Source organism: Coloeus monedula (assembly GCF_965178545.1).
Source record: "Coloeus monedula genome assembly, chromosome: 9".
Classification (NCBI taxonomy): Eukaryota; Metazoa; Chordata; class Aves; order Passeriformes; family Corvidae; genus Coloeus; species Coloeus monedula.
In genome coordinates, this window is record NC_138789.1 from 424,184 (window position 1) to 448,565 (window position 24,382).

A 24,382-nucleotide genomic window follows, 5' to 3' on the forward strand; every position below is an offset into this window, starting at 1 on the left:
ACATTTGAGAGGGATGGTTCTGGGCTTAGTGGAGTTCCCTGCGCCAGTCCCTGAGCCCTTCTGGAGTCAGGGGAGTTGAAGATGTCTCTTCAAGAGTACGTTTGCTGCATACTGAAGCCCAGACTTGCCCGTGATTGATGCTGGCTTTGGTCAGCCAGATCCGCCCACCAAAGTTAACTGTCACAGGAACAGTGACTTCGACATCAGCCTTAATTGTTCACCAGCCACCAAGAATCAGTGGGCAAGGGGAAAACATGGGAAATTTTGCTGTTTAAGGCATGTCTTACACTTCTCTCTTGTCTTTTCCCCTATTTCTTACATGCCACTGCCTGTGCTTTGGCACACAAGTGCAATCCTCCAAGGTGTCTTCACGTGCTGTCACAAATTCCTCTTTATTCCCACAGTTTTTTACTGGTATTTTAAGAGAAATGTCTTGTGCTTATGGAGCCCACACCAATTTTGCCTTTCCTACAGCCCCTCTCTTGCATGGTCCAACTGCGGATGCTACTGCTGTCATCTCCCTTGGATTCAGGTTCCAAATTATGGAAGCCCTGGATCATGCTATTCCTTAACTATCATTAGCTACATGTGCATCTGCAGTGCTTCTGAACAGCGCTGCTAGCAGTGAAAGAGATGGAGCTGGCTTAATTGAGAGCCACATAGTTAATTATTAGTGCCTTTCTAACAGAGGAGACAGGAAATTTGCAGTGTCAGTTTTTAATTTCATTGTGGTTTGCGGGGTAATGTGACTTCAAACTCATGAGTCATTATCTGCATATAGGTAGCCCTAAAAGCCCTCTTCTGCTGTAAAAATGTCAAGAGATTTAAGAAGGAAAGGGACACCTGTGTGTTACTGATCCCTTCAGCCAGGATGAACAACAAGTAAAAACACTGGTTGCTGTCAGTGCTGACAGTAGCTGTGACGTGGTTTGGAAGGCGCTGCTGCTTCTGCCACACTTTTTGTGTCACTGAGTTCAGTACATTGTGCTCGGATATTGCGTGGAAGTTCTGGCAGGCTGGGCAGCATGGATTTTGGAAGTGGGCAGATGAGCTCATGGACAGGCAGGCTGTCAAGAGCAGCTGGAAAGAAACCAGTTTGTATCTGTGCTGCAGCAGAGTTAACCTTTTTGGGAAGGAGCGTTCCTTGTAGCCTGTACAGGTTCTCCGTGGGAAGCCATGATTTTCATGGCTTTGCAGAGTAGGGGCACACGTTAAATACTGAGAAAACAGCTGAATCTTTTCCTGGACCTTCTTCATAAACTTCTACATATCAAGGACTGTGATGGAATAAGCTTGCTTCAACATTCATAAATTGAATATTGAATTACCTATTTCTGCGTGAAAGAGATGAGATAAAAGCTGCTTGGACAAAGTAACTCGTATATGGATTAAAAGCCAGAGAAGTTTTTGCCTGAGTGTTTTTGGGAAAGCCTTTATCACCAAGTTTCCTGATGACCTTATGTGTACTCAATCAACATGATTAATCTTTGGTAGAAATGCATTTGTTGCTCAAAGAAGGTGAACTTAATCCTAGAAACCTTCTTTTTTAACAATTTCTGCCTCTAGAAAGATTAAATGTATTTTTTCAAATGTTTTTTCGGACTCAGAAAAAAAGCAACAACCAAAAACTAGACTGGGAAGAGATAAAAAATTATAGATTAAGATTTTTTTGCCGTTTCTGACACTGATTGAATGCCCATCATCCCTCAGTATCAAACAGGGTAGACTTGTAGTGAGTATAGCTTCACTGTATAGGAATAACTCTTCTGTGCACTTCCAGGTGATCTCAAATTAATTTTATTTTATTTCATTAGTGCAAACAAAACAATTGATGGACAGTAAGGTTCCCTGCTAAATAATTTTTTAAGAGGGGCACTGCACTGTAAAGACTCTTAAGCCCTTTGCCTTCAAGAAAGGAGAACTTCATGTCACCTTCTACTCTAAATTAGAGAGACCCGACTTGCCACCGAATAGTCTTCAAAGCCAATTTCCTTTCCATGTGCTCTTACACAGAAGTATGTCTGTGATATCTGCAAACCTAATGTTATGGCTTTGGGCTGGTACAGAAGAGCTGAAAGGTGGAACTGGTTGGCTCAAACTGGGCGGAATGTAAGAGTAAATGCATTAGAGGGAACCAGTACTTGGATTTAAAACGAAAGCAACCTAAGGAGCAGGAAGAAAGATGAATGTAAGTATGTTTTATTTAAAAAAAGAAAAAATCAACATCTTGCTAGGTAGAATCCTGATGGGACAGCAATGCTTTTTGGTGTAACAAAGTTGATCAGAGGGTTGGAACATCTTTCCTGAGCGGGAAGGCTGAGACAACTGGGGTTGTTCAGCCTGGACAAGAGAAGGCTTCGGGCTGATCTGATTGTGGCCTTCCAGTACCTGAAGGGAATCTACAAGGAAGATGGGGCAAGACTGTTTACAAGAGCTGGAGTGACAGGACAAGGGAGAAGGACTTCAGATTGAAAGAGCAGGTTTAGATTAGATATCAGAAGAACATTCTCCCCTGTGAGGGTGGGCAGGGCCCAGCACAGGTTGCCTGGAGCAGCTCCGGCTGCCCCATCCCTGGGAATGTTCCAGGCCGGGTTGGACAGGGCTTGGAGCACCCTGTCTAGTAGGAAGTGTCCCTGCTCATGGCAGGGGAGTGGAACTAGATGATTTTTAAGGTTCCTTCCAGCCCAAATAATTCCAGGATTCTGTGATTCTATGTATGGCAGCTACAGAGAGGCTGGGACTTTGCTCCTGATGTTTTTCACCCTGGGTGTGACACTCTGCCATCACAGAAAGCCCCAGACCTGTCCACTGGCAGTGGCAAGCTGCAATTAATGGGCAGGTTTTTGCAAGGAATTGCTGCTGCAAATTGCAAACTAATTTTGACTGCTTACCTGAAAACCAGAATACTTAATGCCATGGAAGAGTTGGGGTTTCTGGTTCCCTGCACCCCCTAATTGGGCCAGGCTTTCAGACAGCAGGCACTTACCCCTGCTGAAGGTCTGGCATCAATGTAAAATCAGGCAATTGAAGATCCCAAGCTGCAGGATGGCTTTTTGAAAAGGTAGGCCTGGGGCTCCGCATCGATCAATCATTATTCTAATTGTTCATTTCTATTATGGTGGGAATCATTCAGAATCCTAGAGTTCCTGGGAGTAAATCATTTGGAAATGCTGCCCATTATAAAATTTAATTTTAAATCTATATTAAATAGATTTATAAAGGCAAGCTTTGCAATCTAGTAACAGAATATTATGCTGCCTCACAGAGGCTCAGCTTTTGGGTCCTGGGGGGCCAGGGCTGGGAATGAGAGTTGGGAGCACAGTGGGAGTCAGGATGCTGGACCAATTTTTCTTTTTCTTTCAGACAACAGAGAAGAGGGGAAAGGAAAGCAAAACTGTATTTGGAGGCCCAGTCATCAGCTCATTATATCAAGAAGAAACAATCAGGTGATTATCTGTGCTGGAATTCGGTTAAAAAAAGTGTTTTTCTAATGTCATTTTGTTAAGCTTTTTTTTTTAATATTGCACAAGTGTGGTGGCAACTACAACAGGATAATAAATGACAGGAAAGAACTTTTCAGGTCCATAATCATTTAAATCAATATCTGCCTGTATCATTGCCAGGTAGTAACCTTTCCCTAGCACGAGATGTGGGGGAAGGGCAAGGCTTCCCATTTTTCAGTTATATGGCTAAAAAAAGGTAATATTGGATATTTTTAATAGGAAGCTATTCAGGCACTGCCTTTTTCAAACAGTAATTTCTTTACCAATACATTCATTAGGGACTGTTCAGTGAAGGTTTTAGTGTTGGACAATGTTTGCCTTCAGGGAGAGTTTGTGCCTTATATCAAATTAATTTTTTTTCCAGGCTCTGCAGCAAGAAAAGCTAGCTCTGCATTTACTGAACTAGAGTGGCTGCTACTTAAAACTGTCAAGGTGCAAGTAGAAAGTGACATTAGCTACTGAATAAGGACACCTGGATGGGTTTTGTTTGGTTTATTCTTTTACTGTTCCAGACAACTAGTCATGGGTATAGTATTAACTCCAATAACTAAATCATTTTCTGGAGGAACTTTCAGAATACTGCATTGTATTTTTAGTTAAAATGAGCAGTCAGAGAAGACTGAATTTTTGACAGTGTTTGCTGTCATGTTGCAGTCACCCATTTATGTGTGTATGATCCCATTTTTTAATGAATGTCTTGCATCTTTTTAGATCCAGGAAATTTAAACACTGATTTCTGGACATGCAGTCTCCAGCTGAGCACTTAGCTAAAGGGTTAAAACTCTAGCACAGTGTTTCTTTGACGTGTTGCCACAAACTAAGGAAAAGAAATCTTGTCCAGGTGGCTCCAAACCCTTTGCAAGGAGCTCAGGTAGGAGCGGAGGCAGCAGCTGTGAGCAGCCAGGGTGGCACTTGTGTGCTTGGCAGTAGTGCAGGCACTTCCCTCGGGATTGCAATCCACTTTAGCATGCAGTGGAGTACTTGGCCAGGAATAGCTTCCTTCCCTCGCCTGGAGAGCCAGCACATCTTTGACTTGCCCTGGACCTTGAGCAGAGGTGCTCAGGTGTGACCTTGGTTTAACACACTGTTTGAGGAATGGCACTTCTGCTGGCCACCAGCTCCTTTTTTGTCCCTGCTCCGTCAGTGCAGGTCTCAGCCAACATCCGTGATCTCACGGTGTGACCTTGTGGTTTAAATCCTGCTCAAGCTCTCCTTTTGGGGGTGGAGCACATCCCTACAGTGCTGTCAGAGTCTTGGTTATCCCAAGTACTGCCTGTGCCCTTTCTTGGGTTTGAAATGCAGCATAATGTACAGAAAAACAGAGTTTGCTCTGGTTGGCTTGACCAGCCTAAATCTTTTCATGTGTTTGTTTTTATTTCCAAGAGTACAGCTGCAAATACTTTTCTTCCAAACATACCTTGAGGAACATAGGTGCTGTTGGTTTAGCACAGCCCAGCTGTCCTTACAAATGAGGCTGTGGGCAGGTGTAGTCTCCTGCACAGCTGGAATAGGGTGATTCTGCTGAAGGTCGTTGAAGGAAGTGTCCTGACTCTGCTGGCAGAGTGGAAACTCACGTAGTCCCTTAGCACCATTTGACTCACAGGCATCAGTGTCTTCCTTGCAAGACAGGAGCGAGCAAGTGTCACCATCATCTACCCACACAGAGTTGTACAGCTTCAGGTTTCCTGGTTCTTTTGTCTGCCGTTCATTCTCTTCCTGGAACAGGAATAAACATGCAAGTATAGGCACATCTCCAGTATGATAATTCCGCTAATAGAAGCATAGCCTTAAACAGCAAAATTGCTCTGGTACCAAACCTGCAAGCAGACAAATCGAAGAGGAGTGGCTCTAAACATTGGGTTTGGTGTCCAAGTTCGTCTAGAGCAAGAATTGGTTCCATAGTTGTACCTGAGAAGGGTGACTTTTGTGAGGCTGTGAGTGGTTACTTAAAAAAACGTAAGCTTAGCATTGAGTAATACTTCATAAAAGAGAATGTTATCATTAAAAAATAAGGCATTTTCTGTAGAGGGAGAACCTGAAAAATTTTAAGGGGAAAGAAAACTGATTAGCTTGAGGGAAGGTTGATAACACATTGGTAGTTCTGGGCAAGTCCCGTGCTGTCCGTTCGGTGTGTACGTGTGTGCTGCCTCAAAACCTGCTATCTGAGGAAAGAAACTGGGACACAGGCTCTTTTATTGCCTCAGTTGTCCGTGGTGGGTCGTCTGAAGCTTTACAGCAAGCTTGCAAAAATTTGAATAGAAATCAAACCACTTTAGTTTGTTTCCCAGGCCTGTTGAAAGGATAAGTATTTTCTTGTTACAGGATCACTAAAGAAGCCCAGAATAAGTAAGAAAAGCCCCTTATTTTGTGTACTAAAAACTAAAACTCAAGTCCTCATCAGCCCTGCATCCTGACAGATTGCTGAAAGCAATTTCTCAGCAGGTACTACTCTGCCAAGCACAGCCCACCACGTGCCCTTTAGGATTCTGCTGATCCAAAGGCAGGAAAAGGCTGCTAATTTATCTGGAGCCCAGCATCGTCACAAACTCACCTTGCACCAGGAGGTAGACAAGAATGCAGGTGCAGGGTTTTGAAGGGTCACCTGAGCAGGTTCACTTGTTTTATTCTTGTCAGAACCTTTTGAACAGTTTATCAAATGATTAAAGCCCTGCAAGCTGTTGCTGTGTTGTATGAAGAGGAGAGGTTTTGTTTTAAATAGAGTATACCCCTAGTTTGCCATCAGCAGTAGTTAGCAACAAAGCAGCAGTGTCATTGATTTCAAACCGAGTGTCTAAAATTATGCCTAAATAATGCTTACATTCCTTTTGTGGAATGAAATGCTCGGGGTTTAGGATGCAGATCTGGAAATGATGGACAAAGTGAAGTTACCATACCCTGCCCTAGCATGGATCAGCAGCAGGAGGAACTCAGATGGTGCCAGGGCCGATTTTTTCCCTTATCACTAATTATCTCAAATGTTTCTAATTGAGAACAAGATAGAAAAATGGTCAGTCTGGCTCACAGTACATTGCACTGATTCCAAATAAGTTCAAGAGCATCCATAGAAACAGGTTATACCGATCTAATTAAATCAATTTAGAAAGAGATTCGGTTAAATCAGTGCAATTTGTGTGTTCGTAGATCAGCCCTCAAATCAGGAGAAGGTCTCTCAAGCTAATGAGGCATAGCAGTTATTTACTTTGGGGTACTGGGCACCGGTCATCAATTAGGAGTCATTAATAAAGCTTGGCAATAAAGAGCTCGAGCACCCCCAGTGAGTAATGGGGAGCAGTTGCAGGATGTATTAGCATAGTGCTCTGCCTCTGGGTTTCTCTGCAAATCACTTATCTCCCGTCGGGCATTGCATAGAGCTCCTGCGTGCTGCTGACTGATGGTGGGACTCGGAGGTTCCCTTGGAAGGAAGAATTTAGAAATTATCTGTGATTTCAGGCTGGGTATAGTGGTGGGATGGTTTGGTGGGTTTTTTTTGCTGCTTCATAAAGCTTTATGTCCCTTTTCTGGTCTTATTACCAGAACAAAGAAGTAGTAGTAGAGCTCTTTCATGATCAAAGCACTATAATTAGAGTTTCGCAAACCTGGGAAATGAGCAGTGATCTGAGGTTGACTCATGTGTTACCAGTATAAATCTCATCCAGGACACAATCTGAGAGATATGCCAAAAATACCGTAGCCTCGGAAATTCAGCTTTATTTTTCAGTATTTTTTAAAGCCAAGGCAAGGGGCAGGCAGTTTGTAAGTGTTTTCAGGAAACAAATACATTGATTTGGCGGGTGGAGAGTGAGAAATAACATTGCCAAATATCCGTGTCCCTTTCCACTTCCACTGGAGGAGCCCTCCTGCACTCTGCCATGAGCTGCTTCCTCAGGGCCTTGGCATGCCAGTTTGGGAATGATATCCACCAGTCAGCACAGAGGCCTTCCTGAGCTGTGTTTTACACTTCTGCCGTCCAGAGGGACGCTGGAGAAGCCCTTTTCTGGTAGAAACTGCCACCCTTCCCCAGGACATTTGGGAGCAACCCCAGTCATGAGCGGGGCAGCATTTGGGATGTGGGTGCGGCGCGGGCCCCCCGGTGTGCGGGACCTGCCTGATGCTGTGCAATCCATCAGAATTGTATTAATCCCACTAACGCAGCCACCATCTGGTCCCGCTGCCGGGCCGGCTCACGCGAGCCCCCGTGATGGATGGCCCTGGGAATTGATTAGTTGTTGTGCGAGACAAATGAACTGTTTTGGCAGAAAATACCAGAGGTCGCTGCATGTGGTCAGGCACAAAGGCTGCTGAATTTTAAAGAGCTGCTTCCAGCATCCATTGCAAGGATGCTGCTTCAGAGCAGCGACGGCTTTTGAGACAAGCCCAGTGCTCCAGAGCACGGTTGGGGTTTTGTTGTCTCCTTCCAGCTCTACTTTTGGGAACACCAGCGCTGGAAATGAGTGTAAGGCTGCAGAGGTGTGGGAGCCGGCATCCGTGCTGGAAATTATGGGCTGGTGTTGTGCGTGTGGGAGGCTGTGCCACAGATGCCTGTCACTCGCGTAGATGCTGGGCTGTGCAGTCCCTGTGGAAGAGCTCTCCTGCTTCTGCGGAGCCCAGGCAGCCCACAGTGTACTCAGCCATGGTGCCTCTCAAGCACAACACCTGCAGGCCCTGACAGCTGGGGCTGGGGGCTTTTCAGGTCAGTGTTGCTTAGAAAGGGCTGCTCTCATGGTGATGTTCAGCAGGCCAATCTTTTGACTTCAAGATGATTGCCAAGTTTATTGCTTCCCCCCTTTTTACCGTCCCCGGAGCAGTGACCCTTGGGGCTTTGCTTTGTTGTGCAAAGGGGCGGCTTGGCTCGGGCCTGCCTTCCCTTTGGGAGAGCACATCCTTCCTTGGGTGGCGGCTCCCACTCGGCGCTTCCCGGCCGCCTCCTCTCCGGCGCTGCCGCGGGCGCAGCAAGGCGCGTGCGGTGCAAGGGGAATTGGATGACACATGTCCCGCTCTGTCCCGGCGGCTCTCAGAGGACAGCGCACGAGTGTGCCGGCAAGTGGGCAACACTTCCCTCGGGACAGCCTGCCGGCTCAAAATAAACTTGAGTTATGGATTTATTCAGCTTGTAAAACCTCAGCTGGCATAAATAATTGAGAAAGCAAAGGTTTGTCTGTGAAGCGTACCTCAGGGAGCCGCTCCTGCCTCCCTCCCTCCCACCACCCTTTCTTATGAAAATGATCCCAGTTGCACTGATAGATAATAACAACACCAAGCAATTAAAAGCTATGGGTGGCTGGAGAGAGGAGAAAAGGTTCAGTTAATGAGCTTTTCCTCTTCCTGTGCCCAGGAGAGCTTCCGAAGTGACGAGGCGATTAAAGCGAAGAGATAATTATAGATTATGTGAAAATGGGTCCCTTGGGGGCCGGGGGCCTCGACATAAACAGTGAGTGTTGCGAGTGCCTCTCGGCTCCCTGCACACGTCCCGTTCCGCTCCGCCGCGGTGCCGCTCGCTCGGCAGCGCCGTGCCAAGCTCACGGGCGAAGCCACCTGTTAGCGGCACCCGGGGCCACTCCACAGCAAACCCACTGGGACGTGCCTTGGACCAGCCCCAGGAAAAGGGGAGACGATGCCCAAAGTAGAACCTGGTCTCAGCCCTCTGCCCTGAGCTTTGCGCTGAGGTAACCTGCGGAGGGGGAGGAAGGGGACGGGACAAACCTGGGGGGTATTCTGTGCGCAAGGGTAAAATAATGTGAATTTCAAATCTCTTCTTTGCCCTTTTCAGTGGCAGCCTTGGTGCTGTTTAGAAAGCAAGGAGCTTTACAGCACTCCAGATAAGAAGGAAATTATCAACTGGCAGCAGATCTCTTCCATGAGCTGTTTAAAACCTGTTGGCTCAGCACGTGTGTTTTGGACAGCTTTTGGAGAAGGTTTGCAAAGCCTTCCAAGCTTGGGGTGAGATGTCTTGGTTTAGGTTCTTCCAAATCCTTTTATTCAAGGATGGAAAAAGCTGCCCATGTGTTACTTGCAGGCAACAGGTATGCTTCAACTCATCCTTTAATCAGAATTACCATCTCTTACTGGGGATGGGGGAGAGCACAAGGAAATAGCTTTGGGGGCCATCAGCAAGGGAGAAGAGAAACCCTCTGGCTGTCCTCAGGAAATAGATGTAAAAACTCTACCTGCCTTTACTGACAGTCAAGTGCTTGCTGACTTGAAGACTCCTTTTTGCCTCAATAATCTGACATGGAAAGAAAATTGCATCCAAGTCTTCCTTTTAGCTACAGGTTTTACGTTATGGTGCACATCTCCATTAGGTTGAGTTTCATGGTGTTTCCCATCTGAAGATGTCCTGAATACTGTATTTTTTATGTAAATTGAGGTGTTTCTGAAAATACTGATGGAAATGCTATGGGTTCTCTCCACCGTGACATTATCTGAGCATGTCTTTGCACTGTCACTTCTGTATTTCTCACGTGTTTCTGTCTGGTTTTTGCCTGTTTCTACCGGTTTCTGGGCCTTGCTGCTGGCTCTTACCATTTTTATGAGGAGTGCAAGTTCCTGCTAGGAACAGGTCTGATAAAATCATTGCATCCTTTTTCTTTTCCTGTAGCTACTCCAGTGGAGGTATTATTATGTACACATACACACATGCAAAATAAAGGAAGGGGAAAAAACCGAGTTGCCTAGTTTTCAAGCTCCGTTTCTCATTTGTCCTGTGTGGTTTTCAATGCAGAGTCAGCAAATAACAGTAATTTGTCTTTATTCCATTCACACCATTAAAGAAGAATGTCTTCCCTAGTATTGGTCCCTCCAAAAATCTGGGTTTAACTCCTCTGAAGTCTTTCTTCAGTTTCCCTTCCTGGTTTTAGCTGGATCAGATTGTTTTAAATGTCTGGAGTGCAGCTTCCTGTGACTGTTTTATTTGTAGGCAAAATGTTCTCATTGTGACTGGAAAGGGCTTGTTTCTCTTTGTTAATATTTATAGGAAAGTTGGATATAATATATGCTTAATTTTTTTAAGGAGGGCATCAGGAGCAGAGGAGTGGTGTAAAGATAGAGAAATAAATGCAGAGTAGAAGAACGAAATTTCCCGAAACCTTATCTTCAGGTGGGGAAATTGGTATTCTGGATTAATTCCACTGTGGAGACTTCTGAAAGAAAAGTGGTTTTTTGGAATGGGGATATATAGAGCATTTGCAGAGTTGGTTATTCCAGAAGACTAAATCATGTCCAAATAGCTGTGTCAGGTCATTTTCCCCTTACAGACAGTAATGTCCTTGGGAAATGACTTTAAAAGTCCTGTCTGGAGGCTGTGGTGGCAAGATGGGCTGGTTGTGGTAGGTCAGGGTTGCTGTGCCCTCCCTGCTGGCACAGACCCTGCAGATGCTCCCTGTGGAGCACAGTCAGGTGCTTTATGGCTGCCATATCCCTCCTGGTACCTCTGGTGCTGCCCTGTGAGGTCTGTCGGGGCTCTGCAGCATGTGGAATGACCAGGTGGCATCGCTGCCAGGGAGGGAAGGGCACAGCCTGAGCTCGTGGATGTGACATGGAAAATCACCCAGGAGCAACTGAGGATGGTTGTGGGCTTCTCCAGCGAGAAGGGACTGGGGTTTGCTTCGGTGTTACGGAAAAAAGAGCGATCTGTAGTAAATGAGGGGGGTGTGGCTGGCTGTGGGGAACCGAGTTCCTGTGCTGCATTGTCTGAAAAGCAGCTTCTCCCAAAAGGCTGCTGTCGGCAGCCAGGGTTGTGTTGGAGAGGTTGCACTAACAAGGTGGGACTGGCGGGACTTCCCAGCATATCACATCAGCCCTTGTTAGCAGGGGCAGTCATGTCTTGTGACCTCCATCATGAGTCTGTCAAGCTCCATCTCGAGCAGTATAAGCTTTTGCCTTTTCTAATCCCACTGTGAGATTCTTTTTTTCCTGGAATTCGAGGTAATTGCATTTAAAGCATGCAGTGATCTGATTCCCAGGAGCTTGTGTGTAGCAAGCGGGTGAGACCTCCAACGAATGAGTTCATGACAGACTGGTTAAGAAACTGGGGGGCTCCTGTAGTGTCCTTAGGCCTAAACACAGATGTGAAATCCTGTGTGGCTCCCAGCTCTTCACTAGAAAGGTGCAGCTCAGGTGTCTCTCCAGGGACTGCCGGCGTACAAAGAGTGGGAGTGGTGTGCTGGAGAACGGTGCTGCTGAGGGAGCAAGGTGAGAGGGAGGCCAGAGGAAGTGACTTCTTTGGAGAATGCAGTGATCTGCCACTGGAGCAAGTATTCATGCTTTTTCCCACCCTTTTATGGCACCAAGGCAAGACACAGATGCTTGAGGTCTGAAGAATCAGAGTGTAAGTCAGTAAGCTAGATAAAGAACAATAAAAGGCAAAGCCAAAGTTGGGTCATGGCGCTCTGCCTGCCCTGATGGGAGCAGAGGACATGGCCTTGCTGGCATTTCATTTCTGGGGGACTGCAGCTCAAAGAGCATCACTTTTTGTTTGTAATCCATTGCTCAGAAATGCAAGTGTTATCTAGATTTTACTTTTCCTTCCTGGCATTCCTCAGCTTTCAAATTCAAAGCAAAGCAGATGAACAGAAGTACTGTTGCCTTTTAGCACCAGGGTTCAGTTCTCAAATTGCCCTGTTGCATTTCTCCTGCTCAGAAGGCCCACAGCACACTGACCTCCTTAGTGGGTCTGGCCAGCTCCAGCAAGCTCCTTTCTGAGTAACTGAGGCTGTCAGTCTGAGTTCTGCTGAACATCCAGAAGGTCTTTAGTTAAGGTGATTGAAAACTGGGGGTGTCTGTGTGAGGCAACGACTCTGTGTTTAACTCCTGTGAAGCTGCCAAGTCCCATAGCAATGCTGATGGGCTCATTTGAACCATGGTTTTCATCTGGAAACTAGAAAGAGAGAGGATTATGTGGACTTTTGGCTTACTTCTGGAAAACCTATGACCTATTTTCTTTATTCCCTGCTAACAACACAGTGGTATCACTGTATTTATGCCTAGAGGTGTTATTCTTACAAGAATCTGTGAAAGATCTTGACTTCATTAGAGGTTCTGTTTGTTTGGCAGGTAAGGATGGAAGTTTTACTGTGTCTGAAGCCAGAGTATTGCTTTTTGCTGTAAGAGAAGCTGTAGATGTGACTCAAGCGCATGTGACGCCATCATTTGGTCTTTCTGCCTGCAAGCTGTCCTAAGTGAGCACGTGCTGGTGTAATATCCAGGATCCAATGTGTGTTCAGCCAGGGACAGACTGCCTTGCAGGTGTCCTGTTGGTCCTGCTGTTTTCTCCAAGCCACGTTAGTGGGCCTCTGTCCTGGATGGATGGCATTGGAAGGGGCTTTGGTGTGACCCAGAGCAGCTCTTACAAGAAGAGCGGTTTTAGCCTTTTCTCTTCTGTGGGTTTGCAGTGATTTATACCAGAACTTGAACATGGGTTTTTCTGGCTAACTTCATACATTTCTTGTGTCATTTCACGGGAATAAACAGACATTTGTCTGGACATAATACTGTTAAAAACAACCTTGGTTTTTCTGGGAAGCAGGATCTTCTGTTTCTTAACCTGGGGGTGGGGGGAAAGCACATTATTCTGCATGTGCAGTACTAGATACCTGTTTCAGTCCAGTGACAGCACTGTATATCTGTAACAAAGTTAGAGCATATAGTGTGCATGTGGCCTTTGTGTTGCACAGTAACATCGTGCTTGTTTTGCTTTTGTTTCCTGAATAGGGAAGAGGACAAGAACATTTTTGATTACTGCAGAGAGAACAACATTGACTATGTAACCAAAGCCATTCAATCAAAAAAAGTGGATGTGAACGTCACAGATGAGGAGGTATGGAGAAGAGATAAGGACTATCAATCTTTTATCTGTTTTGTGTATTAATTCAGTGCTACTCCTTTTTAAAATTCCCGGGTTAGGATTGTTATTACAACAGTTGGACAAACACTTGGTCATTGAGACAGGGTAATCTATTTGAAAACAGCTTTCCCCTGGATTTCTGGTAGTGTGTGTGTCTGACTGTGGGGCTGTAGCATGTCAGATCAGAAACTTAGTTTCTATGTTATTTTCAGCAATACCATCTGCCACTTGCAGGGTAAGATCTTCTGGGTACCTCCCTGTCCTCACTTTGTGCACTAAATGTGGTCAAACAGAAGTAGAAAGTGAGGAAAGCAGCTCTTTTGGCCCATGAAGTCTGTTCAGGTTGAAGGAGGATTTCTGACATGCCGCCAGCTTTTCATCATTCTCAGATGGAGGGCAAGTGAGTGACACTGGCTTTCCAGCTTCACAAAAACAGTGACAATGTCCAGTCTTTCTCTGCTCACCAAACTCAAAACGCCATTTCCCCACGGGGAGGTAATACAGGCAAGTAAAAACTGTGTCTAAAACTGAGAATTGGCTTCATCCTTTTCTTGGTAACAGTAACCAGCTGGTGGGGGCAGTTTCCTGTTCCTCCTTCAGGAGTTGTGGCCTTACCAGGTTTGTCACCTTGGTTTCCCTGCCTGCACTCTGCCACCTAGCCCTGCCCCTGGTCCAGCCTGAGCACAGCTCCTTCCAGCACGCTGTGTTTTGGTGAACAGATGAAGTGCTTAGACATTCATAGACTGAGACGCCACAAATTCAGTTGGGTTCTGCTGTAGCTCTAAGCAGATTTCTGCCCTCTGAGCCATGACAGCCCCGGCTGGGGCTCTGAATGCTGATGGCAGGGCCTTTTATTATTAATCAGGAATTCATGTGAATTAATTTTCAGAAGAGAGGAGGGAGGGTGTTCACAATCAGAGTTGGAATTTCACATCATAAATTCAATGAACTGAAACTGTCATGTGCCACACAGTCACTGCAACAGTGCTGTTCCTGAGCTCCATCCTCCTGCTGAGCACAGCTTACAGAAGGAGATGTCCAGGGCAGTCCCACAGAAAATACAGCGTGAGTCTGTTAATTAATAGAAGCTCATTTTTAGGATCACATGCTTGCAATAAGTGCATGTTAGCATTGCTTTGTTTCCACTGGCAAGGTGCTCTTTTGTAGGTAGCAGCATTCAGAAGCTTGTATCTTCCTTTCTGTTCAAGTAACAACTGAGCTTGTTTTCAGCCAAAGAAATACTGTTTAAAAAAAAAAATCAAAATATTTTGTGGAAGCTGAAATATCTAAACTATGTAAAAACTACCAGATGACTTCCTCTTTGGGAATTATCCATGAGTCCCAGATGTAAAAGAAGTCCTATTTCTAACTAATGGGTATTAGCACATGGCTGTTGCAGAGTATGGGATTGCTTCAGCACAGGCAGGAGCCAAGAACATCTTCCTACCTGTGAAGGACTTGTGGGAGGATTCCCACTGGGGCAGAACTCTCCCAGAGATTAAATTCTCACAGCTTCAACAATTTTGGTTTACCCCAACAAATGTGCAAATAGGGGAAGTAAGTTTTATTTTTTTTAGAAACTGCTTGCTTGCTTCCTTATGCTGAGTCTGACTGGTCCAAAAAGCAAAAAACTAGCATACCAAAAGGAAAAATCAGAAAGAAATAGTTATTTCATTATATGTTAAGGATCTGAAACCATCACCAGTGTTGTTTGGTATCCAAACACGTTCTTCCCAGTCTGGGAGGTAACTTATTTTCCAATATCATGCAGCTTGATTGAAGTTTTAGGACCCATTTTAAACTAGAGGTAACCCAGACTGAGCCTTTCGTGAAGTGTTCTTAAGCATAATCTTGTCGTTGTTATTAAGGATTTTGGTGTTACTGTGTAAATACCTCCTGCCAAATCCGAAAGCTGCCTCACCTGGCCTCTGGACATAATTCACGCTGCCAATCCTTTGATTTAAATGCCTGTAAATTTAAAATACCAGCAGGGTACATGCAAAGAGTTAACTTCTTATGAAACAAAATCTACTGAAGCACCAAATAGTCTCATGCTAAGCTGCAGAGACGCTCGGCTCAGCCTTTCCTTGGACAATAAAGACTTGGCTGGGGTTGTAGGGTGTTTAGATTTTACTTTTATGTGGTATGTTAGTACTAATTGTTAGATCTAATTGTATCCTCCCATTTTGTGCAAACCTGGAATAGGTCAGAGAAAGGAGAAAAGAAATCAAGAATAAAAATGTAAAGTGGGGATGAGCCAACTTAGGCAAAGCAAAAGGATTTCTGCAAGGGCAGCAGAAGATTCTGGGGTTTACATAGATGCACTGGGAAACTTCCAAAGCATAAGTGGCCTTCTCCCCACGAGAATAAAGCTCTTCATGTGCAGCATTAAAGCCAGCATACCTGCTAACAGTTTGGATATGATAAACTTCAATTTAGAATTAAACAAAGAATCTAATGACAGTAATCATGTACAAGCTTCCATTTACTGTGTCTAAATTGCCCAGAGTTCAACAGAATCACTTGCATTCACTTATAAGAAGTAGCACAGGCTAAAGCAACCTGTTTTCCTTCTGTATGTCAGCAGGACTAATGGAATAAGAAATGAACTGTGGCTCTGAAGTCACCCCAGGCACATCCTGAGAGTGTGGCTCACTTGCTGCCTATTTAAAAATGGTACTTCTTCAACTTCTAACAAACCAGGAGTTGCTCAAAGGCAGAGATGAGTTGTTTTTGTAATTTGTGCCAAGAGCTGTGGGAGTTGTAGCTAGATAATTTTTATTTAATTGTTGGATAAATCCCAGTAAACAAGTATGTTACCTGTGTGCAGTGTTTAAGCCCTTGCCAAAGCTTTAATGAAAGGCTTAGTCCCCGATCCTCATGCTTTTGAGACAGCAAGTGCCAAACTGGTGCCAGCTTGCCAAGGAAAGGACAGAGGGGAAAATGGATTTGAAGAAGGGTCACATACTTCTGGATTTATAGGCTTTCTCCCGTTAGAAAAACTTCACCAAACGTTTCAGAGCTCTGAAAGTGATTGACTTCCAAGTTGAGTTTACCTGTACAATTGCAACAACCCTTCCATTCGCTGTTCCTGCTGTCACAGGGGGATGCAGCCATTCTGTGGATATCTGTCTTTTCTTAATTACTGCTAACAGAACACTTGCCACAAGTTAGAGTGGCTCATTGCTATCCAGCCATTACAGCTGCAAACATCGTGCCCAGAGGTGTGGCTGTAGGCTGTAGCACATCCATTCGGTTTGGCTTTGTTCTCCCCTTTCTCTGCTCGGGCTAATTGATGTGAAAATCATTCCCATCCATTTGTCTGCCTACTCGGTGTATGGGAGACAAATCCCTGTCCTGTGCTTTGTTTGTGAACACCCTGTGACTTGGAGCTGAGCAGAATTGATCTGCTGTTGGCTTGAGAAACTGCTGCAGGAGCTGGCCAAGCTGGCAGCGGTTAGCCAAGCAAAGCACAGAAGATTTAAGAGGCAGGGTTAGTGCACTGGGGCTATTTTTATGCTTTTTTTTTTATTAAATACTTCAAAGGCAGGGGGAAATGCATCCTCTCAAGTAACTTCTGCACCAACTGCTGTGTTTGAATTGCAGGGAGGGAGTACCTTGATGTTTGATGGTGTCTAGTCAAGACCTCACTGCTGCAGCGCTTTCCTACGTGAAATTATTCATGTTGCTTTGAGTCTCTCACTGCTTAATGACATAGTCATGTGAGAATTGTTTTGGGAAAGCTCAATCTGTGGCCCTTAAGATTTCTGCCACGTTATTTAAGCACACAAACACATGCTATGTGCTGATATAAAGCAGCAGCTGTGCAGAGGTGATATCCATGCTCTACAAAGACTGGGACTGTAAGTTCAGTTTAAGCTTATCTTATCGCTAAGGTTTATTTTAAGAAAGACATGGGAAACAAGTGGGTTTTGTAGCTGTGTATCTGCCTAAGTATGTTAGCTAGAGCTGTTGACTGTTGTTGACTTTTCTGATGCCCTGCAAATAGTAGTGAATATTATCTAGTTTCCATAGAGCCATTAAGGTTGAAAAAGACCTCTAAGATCATCGAGTCCAACCATTTTAAATACCAATTTTTTAGTAGTGCTTTTTGTTATGCTGTAAGTGGGTTGAGATTCTTCTGCAGGTGTTTTTCCTTCCACATCCGTAGTGTGCTCTTGCACAGAAGGTCTCCAAAGCCCCTTGCACCCCGTGTCGAGGGCGTAGCATGCTGCAGACATTTCTTGGGTGGAACGTGTCAGCTGTTTAATAGTGCACAATTACAATGCAGAGCCATTTAAGGCACTAATTAGAAAATATTGTATCCATTTAGAGTTGCAGAGAAAATATATAGGTAAGCAGAGTGTAATTACCCAGAGTGGAATTGGCCCAAGACTTGAAATCCATACTCCTGCGAATAGCACAAGGAGATTTTTAATGGCTGTAGATGATGAGGCTTCAGGGTTTTGTCCTGTTCAAAAGGCACCATGTGTAGCAGAACCAGCCTTCCAGTATCATGGCCAGGACAAGTTGCACAGTGCTCTGGTACCCTGAGCTGTCACAATTAACTGTTGGTTTTCCTTTATTGCTCTCAGCCAAGTTCAGCACCAATAAAATGAGATTCTCCTTGTCCAGAGACAATTGCAAACCAACATATTTTAGCCACTAATCTGTAGCATGAATTTTGATACAAAGGGTAGAAATGCCTTTATCGTGTAACTGTACAGTCAGTGCATTTGAATAGTTGCAATATTATTCCTCTACAGATACATCAAAACACCGAAATCATCTGTTGAAGTATTTATTGCTATTGTGCATATTGCAGATGTGCCTCTTTCTTTTGACATAAACATCTGTGCTATGAAAAAAGTTGGTATTTGTCCAACCAAAATGCTAGGTCTTAAGTAATTACTCGTCCAGAGATGAGTTAAGGCTGCTAAATGTGAATTAAAGATCTCTCCATATTTACCAATTATTTTAAGTTGTACTCTTTCCCCCTTGTAGACTTTGATAGTGGTGTTGAGGGCAAGAACATGAATCATTAAATGGCCTGTGGATGTCATCAGTGCTTCCATGGAAAGTCACTGTCAGAAAATTCATTCTAATGCAAGGTTAATTAGTGTAACATTAAAATTACATGTTACAAAAATTAATTAGTTGCTGGGTCAAAAAGTGTGCATTTCCTGACTTAAAATCATGCTCTACCTCTGCTGCCCTGCCCAGGAATATCCAGCAGAAGCAGTGTGAGCTTTGGTCACAGGTGTCTTCTGCTCCTCTTGCTTTCTGGCACCATGGCCAGGAAATTTGGCTCACAGTTCCCATTAGCAGATAAATTAGTTGCTCACCTTGCTCCCCACTGCTTTGTCAAGAGATTTATGACCAGGCATGGGCTAATTTAAACGATTTCTTCTGTGAGGGTCTGTGACTGTTTGCCATGGCATAGTGGAAAACACAGGTCAGTCTGATGGTGTCACAGCTTGAGGGGGGTGATATCTGGTCATCTGTGATTTCCAAGGAATCCCCTGCACGTGTGCTGTCCTAAATCAGGACAGACTGATAGAACATTAAGGCTAATTTACTAAGTGTACATAGAAGCTTTTCTTCTTTGTTTGCTATCTCAAACTACTTTGAGTTACATTTCTCAGGGATCCTAAGCTACCTCCCACGTCCTTGGGCATGCAGGAAGATCTGAACTTCCATTGCATCCCATCTCATGGTGGCAGACACCTATAGAAAGGGGATGGGAAGAAAACTGGAGTTTTGGGAGGGGCTGGAGGCGTGGATGCAGCAGCCTGCCCAAGAGAGGACCGTCGGGGGTGCCTGCCCAGACACCCAGTTTCAGTCTTCTCTTGCAGCAGAGGCAGGACCCGTGGGTTGAGTGTTTCAGACCTGCCAGAGGAATGAGCTGTTTGGGGACTTGGCATCCGGGTGACTTAGGCAGCGTTGAATATCCAACCCTTGCTGTGTAAGCCACTGCTCTCAGAAAAGTCAGAGGTGCCAAAATCCTAAATCTATATGGGAAAACAAATAATATCCTGGCTCCTGCGTTTCATACTTTGCTGCTTTTCCCCTCTGAATTTTTTGCTGGCTTGTGGGTTTGGTGCTAAATTAATGAAAAATTAAACCGTGTGTCACTTTGACGCTCCCAGCATTATTGTACAAGTCCAAATCACCAGCAGTAGTAAGTAGCATACTAATATTATTTTGTATTTTTTTTAAAGTCTGTGTTAATTTTGGTATTGGTGCTTATTACTTAATAGCAAGACTGATTTTCCATGGGGATTTTTTGCTTGGATTTGTTAATTTTTTCCTGGCTGTTTCAGGGCCGGGCTCTGCTCCACTGGGCATGTGACAGAGGACACAAGGAGCTGGTTTCAGTACTGCTACAGAACGCTGCTGACGTGAACATCCAGGTAAGAAGGAACACAGAGGTAAACTGGGTTGATGTTTTATGCAGCCTCCTGGCCAAATGTTTCCATGAAACTGAAGTCTTCCACAACTCCACAGCAAGTTCTCTCAGGTTATTTATCACAGAAAAGCTGCTCCATTCTGGTGAGACCCCACCTGCAGAGCTGCATCCAGCTCTGGGGCCCCAGCACAGGAAGGACATGAACCTGTTGGAGCGAGTCCAGAGGAGGCCACAAAGTTGATTAGAGGGATGGAGCACCTCTCCTCTGAGGCTGAGAGAATTGGGATTGTTCATCTTGGAAAAAAGAAGGCTTCAGGGTGACCTAATTGCAGCCTTCCAATACCTACAAGAAAGATGGAGAGAGACTGTTTACAAGATCATGTAGTGACAGGACAAGGGGGAATGACTTAAACTGAAAGAGAGTAGGTTTAGATTAGATATTCGGGAAAAAAAATTCTTCCCTGTGACAGTGGCGAGGCACTGGCACAGGATGCCCAGAGAAGCTGTAGCTGCCCCATGCCTGGAAGTGTTCAAAGGCCAGGATGGATGGAGCTTGGAGCAGCCTGGTCTAGTGGAAGGTGTTGCCGCCCATAGCAGGGGTTTGGAAACTAGATGATCTCTAATGTCCTTTCCAACCCAAACCATTCTGGGATTCTCTTGTAAGAACATCCAAAAAAGGTAACCTGGGAAAAATAACAGAATTTTGAGCCACTGAGGTTTGCAGCCCACGTGTCTGAGCTTAGCTGACACCAGTTTCAGGGTATCTGAATTGAGCAGGTTTTGACCTAAACTGGCTCAGCAACCACTTTGCAAATGGTTTCTTCCAGCCAGTCATCCTGGGTCTGCCAGTGCTCCTGAGTCAACACCCCCAGTTCTGTCAGCTTGTTGTAGTTAAGGGCTGGCCTGTGTAAATGTGATTGTGTTCAGAAATAATTGTCCAACATACTTCTGTCAGATCACGACTGACTGCACTTTACCATCATGGCGCTTACTGGATCTGCTCCCCTTCCCAGCTTGGACATAGATACACCTCTGCTGATGAATCTTGGAGCTCTCACTGGTGAGATCTGAGCAGCCTTCAGTAGATGCTTTGGGAATTTGTATGAGGTGAATCTGAAGCAGAGTTGCAGTCTGAAGGCTTGTCAGCAGAGCTGTAGCATTCACAGGCTACAGACAGTTGTGTTGGTATTTACACACACATAAAATTGTTGTAAAAAAGTCTGTCTTGCCCTTTCCTGGGCAGCATTGCTGGTGGGACGGGAATGAGAAAGCACAGCTCTGCCGTGGCTGATGAGATGTGTATGTTCATGCTTAGGTCTCCAGGGTTTCAGTTGTAGTAATGGATTTTATAGGGGTTTTTCCCTACAGAGAAGAGGGATAGAGTGAAGCCAGTGCAAATGGGGGCTTTGCACACCCTGTCCATCTCCTTTCAGACAGAGCTAGTGAGTGGTGTGTTGGACACAGGCAGGAACAGCTTTGCATTGAAATTGGGAAGGAGTGGAATCAGGCAGCTGCCCACTCCCTTTGCCCTGGCAGCCTGGGAGATGGTTCTGGGTTCTCTCAGAAACATCTCTTTTCTTTGACACTTGTCTCATTCCTTTGGAGGTAAAGTCTGACTCTTAGAAGAAAAAGCAAAGGGAGAATCATCGTATTTTTTTTTCCTCTGAGCATTAATTTTCTGTTAAATTCTTCTCTTTACTTTTTGATGCATTGCACATTTTCTAACCAGATTATTTTTGGCCAGTAACAAAAGGTTAATAATAGCCATAAAAAGAAAAATCAATCTTTGATATGTTTTTCCCCACCAAGGTAATAAAGGAGAATTTTTTATAAAGGTCTCTGTTTGCACGTAGGTGTGTTCCCAGAGAAGGCAGACACATTTTTATTCTCAGCCATATATAAATTGCAATAACATTTCAAGACTTTGTGACAATGTTTATTTCTCCTTTTTTAAATTTTTTTTTTTTTTGACCTTTGCCCTGGAAGAATTCACATCCAAAGCAAAAGCAGGAAAAATTTAAAGAGCAACCAGAAGAAAAAGTGAGAGAAAGAAACTGCCTTCCTAACAGGCCGTAACACCACAGCACCTGCTATAAGACATTACCAAAGGCACTGTCAGTGAATGCATGGGCTGCAAAGAGCAGTGGGTTTGGTGTGAGGGACTACCTGCTGAGTGGGTGATGCTGTTTTTCCAGAGTGATGTGCTCCCAGCAGAGGTTCTCTTCACACCTGTGTCCAAGCAGCCTCCACGATTCCCACCTGCCTCTCCAGGTCTTCAGGGGTTCTTCTGTCTTGTTCAGTTTTGCAGCAGCACCTTCGTGCAGGCAGTGTGAGACATAAAGAATAAATTAGGGATTAGGAGGGTTATGAGCAGGTAGTGAAGGAGAGGAATGTTACAGACCAATTTTTTTTTAATGCCTATGTTTTAGTATGCTTCTAAAAAGTTAGTCAAACAGCATGACAGATTTACACTGTCTTCCATTACCTTCTTAATAAATGTTCTTCCATCTTGGCTCTTCTGCAGTGCACTAAAGGATTTAGCTGCCCTAAGCAGGCAGTGACAGTGATGCTCTGCTGGGTGACCTGGAGCAAGTCTTACCTGTTCACTGTGCCTGCAGATGTGCCTTAATCCCTTTTTGCTGCCTTATTTTAGTTACCTTTGTACTATCGATTGTCAAAGTCTCTGGATCAAGAGGGTCTGCAAGAATCAACTTATTGCTCTTTGTTGATAAACAGGCAGCTTTAGGAGTAGGAAGAGTGGTCTCCTGGCTCTGCTCATTCTTGTAGCATGCTCAAAAGCACTTTAATTCTGGGAATAACCCATGCCTGTGGACTGCAGTGATCCAGTGCCTGTGCTTTGTTTTTTAACAGTGGTGCTGCAGTTTCCAAAGGGTGCTTCACTAATGTCACTGAACAGCTGCAGCCACTGAATGCTCTGGTTGTTCATAATTAGCTCTAATAGCACATTTGAAAAGAGGTGGTAAAGCAATTGCCATGGGCGAGGGGATACAGAAAGGCAACAGGCTGCTTTGCTTTGTTGAGAAGGGGCATTTGTGTAATTGAATTACCTAACTCTTCAGTGCCAGAGGCCATGTCACAGTGGGTGGTGGGATGGTGTTTTGGAGCTCTGCTGGGAATACCCAGAGCTTGGGGCTCAGTCTAAGAACAGCCTCCTTCACTGGAACTGTTTGCCTAAAACAGCAAGGTGACAGTTGGTAACATAAAGTTATGGTAAAAGATAATCATGTTATGGTAAAAGCATAACACAGTGGTAACAGAACAGTTACACAGGAGTGCAGCAACACGACTATAATACCCATTTCTAGCTTTAAAACATATGAAGACACAAGTTTTCCTTGCAGAGGATGAGCAACAAAGGAAAACCGCTTTCCTCTATGGGGAGAGCACCTCCTGGATGTGAGGTGCTGCTCAAGCAGCTTTCAGAGGAGCTCCTTCAGTGTATTTGGGGGAGGTAGACCACAGGCTTTGCTCCTGGACTTTCTGTGGCTGCATTTTGTTCCTTTGTGGGTGCTCCTTTCTCCAAAATAATAATCCACGTGTTCATGCATGCCCTTGGGAGTGTATGGGGAACTACCCTGGAGTGGTGCTAAGCATCTCAGCTTACTGTGGTAGAGCTTTTTGAGCCTATCTGGCCATGTGAGCAAGTTTTAACATAAATAAAACATAAGTAAATAACATAAAGAGCTGTAAAGGGAATGGTATCACTTGACACACAGGACCATTAAGGGCTGTGTCCATACATATCCATGTGGTAGAGCTGCTGAGTTTAAGCTGTATCTTAAGTATTTTATGATTTTTAAACTGCATCATTGTGCAATTATCAATGTTATGGTAATAATTTTCTGTGCTGAAATTTTTCTGTAATTATAACTAAAAGGATGAAAAAAGCTGTAACTGATCTTTAGTTTTTATTTGCTGACTTTTCACTTTCCCAATAAAGTGCAGATCAGTGCACTGAGGCACTAAACACACTGGTCAGCAAGTTCTCAGTGGTCACTCATGGACCCTTCAGGTGTTTGAGAAGGAAACTTGAGACAAAAGCTGAAAATCATCAGGTTAAGAAATCTGTTGTTAGTATATGTGGGGTTTCTTTTATTCATTCCTATATAGTTGTAATTTCTGGTGTCAATGCTGTCTGCAGAGAGCATTGGTTGATTTTTGGTGCCAGTGCTGGATTTGTATCTTGTACCAATTCATGCAAGGCTGCTCAGTCATATTTATGCACTGAGGTGATGCTTGTCAGCATATTTTGAGTTGAATCGGGTTTTTTTTCTTTTTTATTTTTTTTTAAGATATTTAGAGTTACAGGAGGAGCATGGTTGCTTCTCCAGGTTGTCTTTCTCCCAGTTCCTGACTTTCCTCCTCTATTTGCATCCTAGCACTGGTGAGTCAGAGGGCTCCTGGAGATGTGGAACATGGAGCAGCCATCCCCTTGTAATACCTTCACTGACTGGGGATAAAAAAAAGAAAAAACCTTTTCAAATTGAGACAATACAAACATAATAAATGGCAGGGAGGGTTCATCTCCCTCATGACTCAATCCTTCTCAAACAACATTATTATTGACTGGCCTATTGGTTGCCAAAAAGGAAAATCAATTGTACTAGAAGT

At 44.5% G+C, this 24,382-nt stretch overlaps 1 protein-coding gene across 2 annotated transcripts in view; it reads left to right on the plus strand.

The window, feature by feature from the left end:
• Nucleotides 1-24,382, plus strand: part of ACBD6 (acyl-CoA binding domain containing 6) — an 81,405-nt gene that overhangs the window by 22,279 nt on the left and 34,744 nt on the right. The window contains exons 4-7 of one of the 2 annotated variants that reach the window (XR_014226630.1): nt 3,364-3,446; nt 13,209-13,314; nt 19,665-19,754; nt 20,706-20,810. Coding sequence is in view for 1 of the 2 variants with exons in the window: in XM_082286891.1 (XP_082143017.1) it covers nt 3,364-3,446; nt 13,209-13,314; nt 19,665-19,754 (279 nt within the window). In the remaining variant the exon portion in view is untranslated. The remainder of the gene's footprint in view (nt 1-3,363; nt 3,447-13,208; nt 13,315-19,664; nt 19,755-20,705; nt 20,811-24,382) is intronic. The other variant, XM_082286891.1, reaches the window with a different exon arrangement.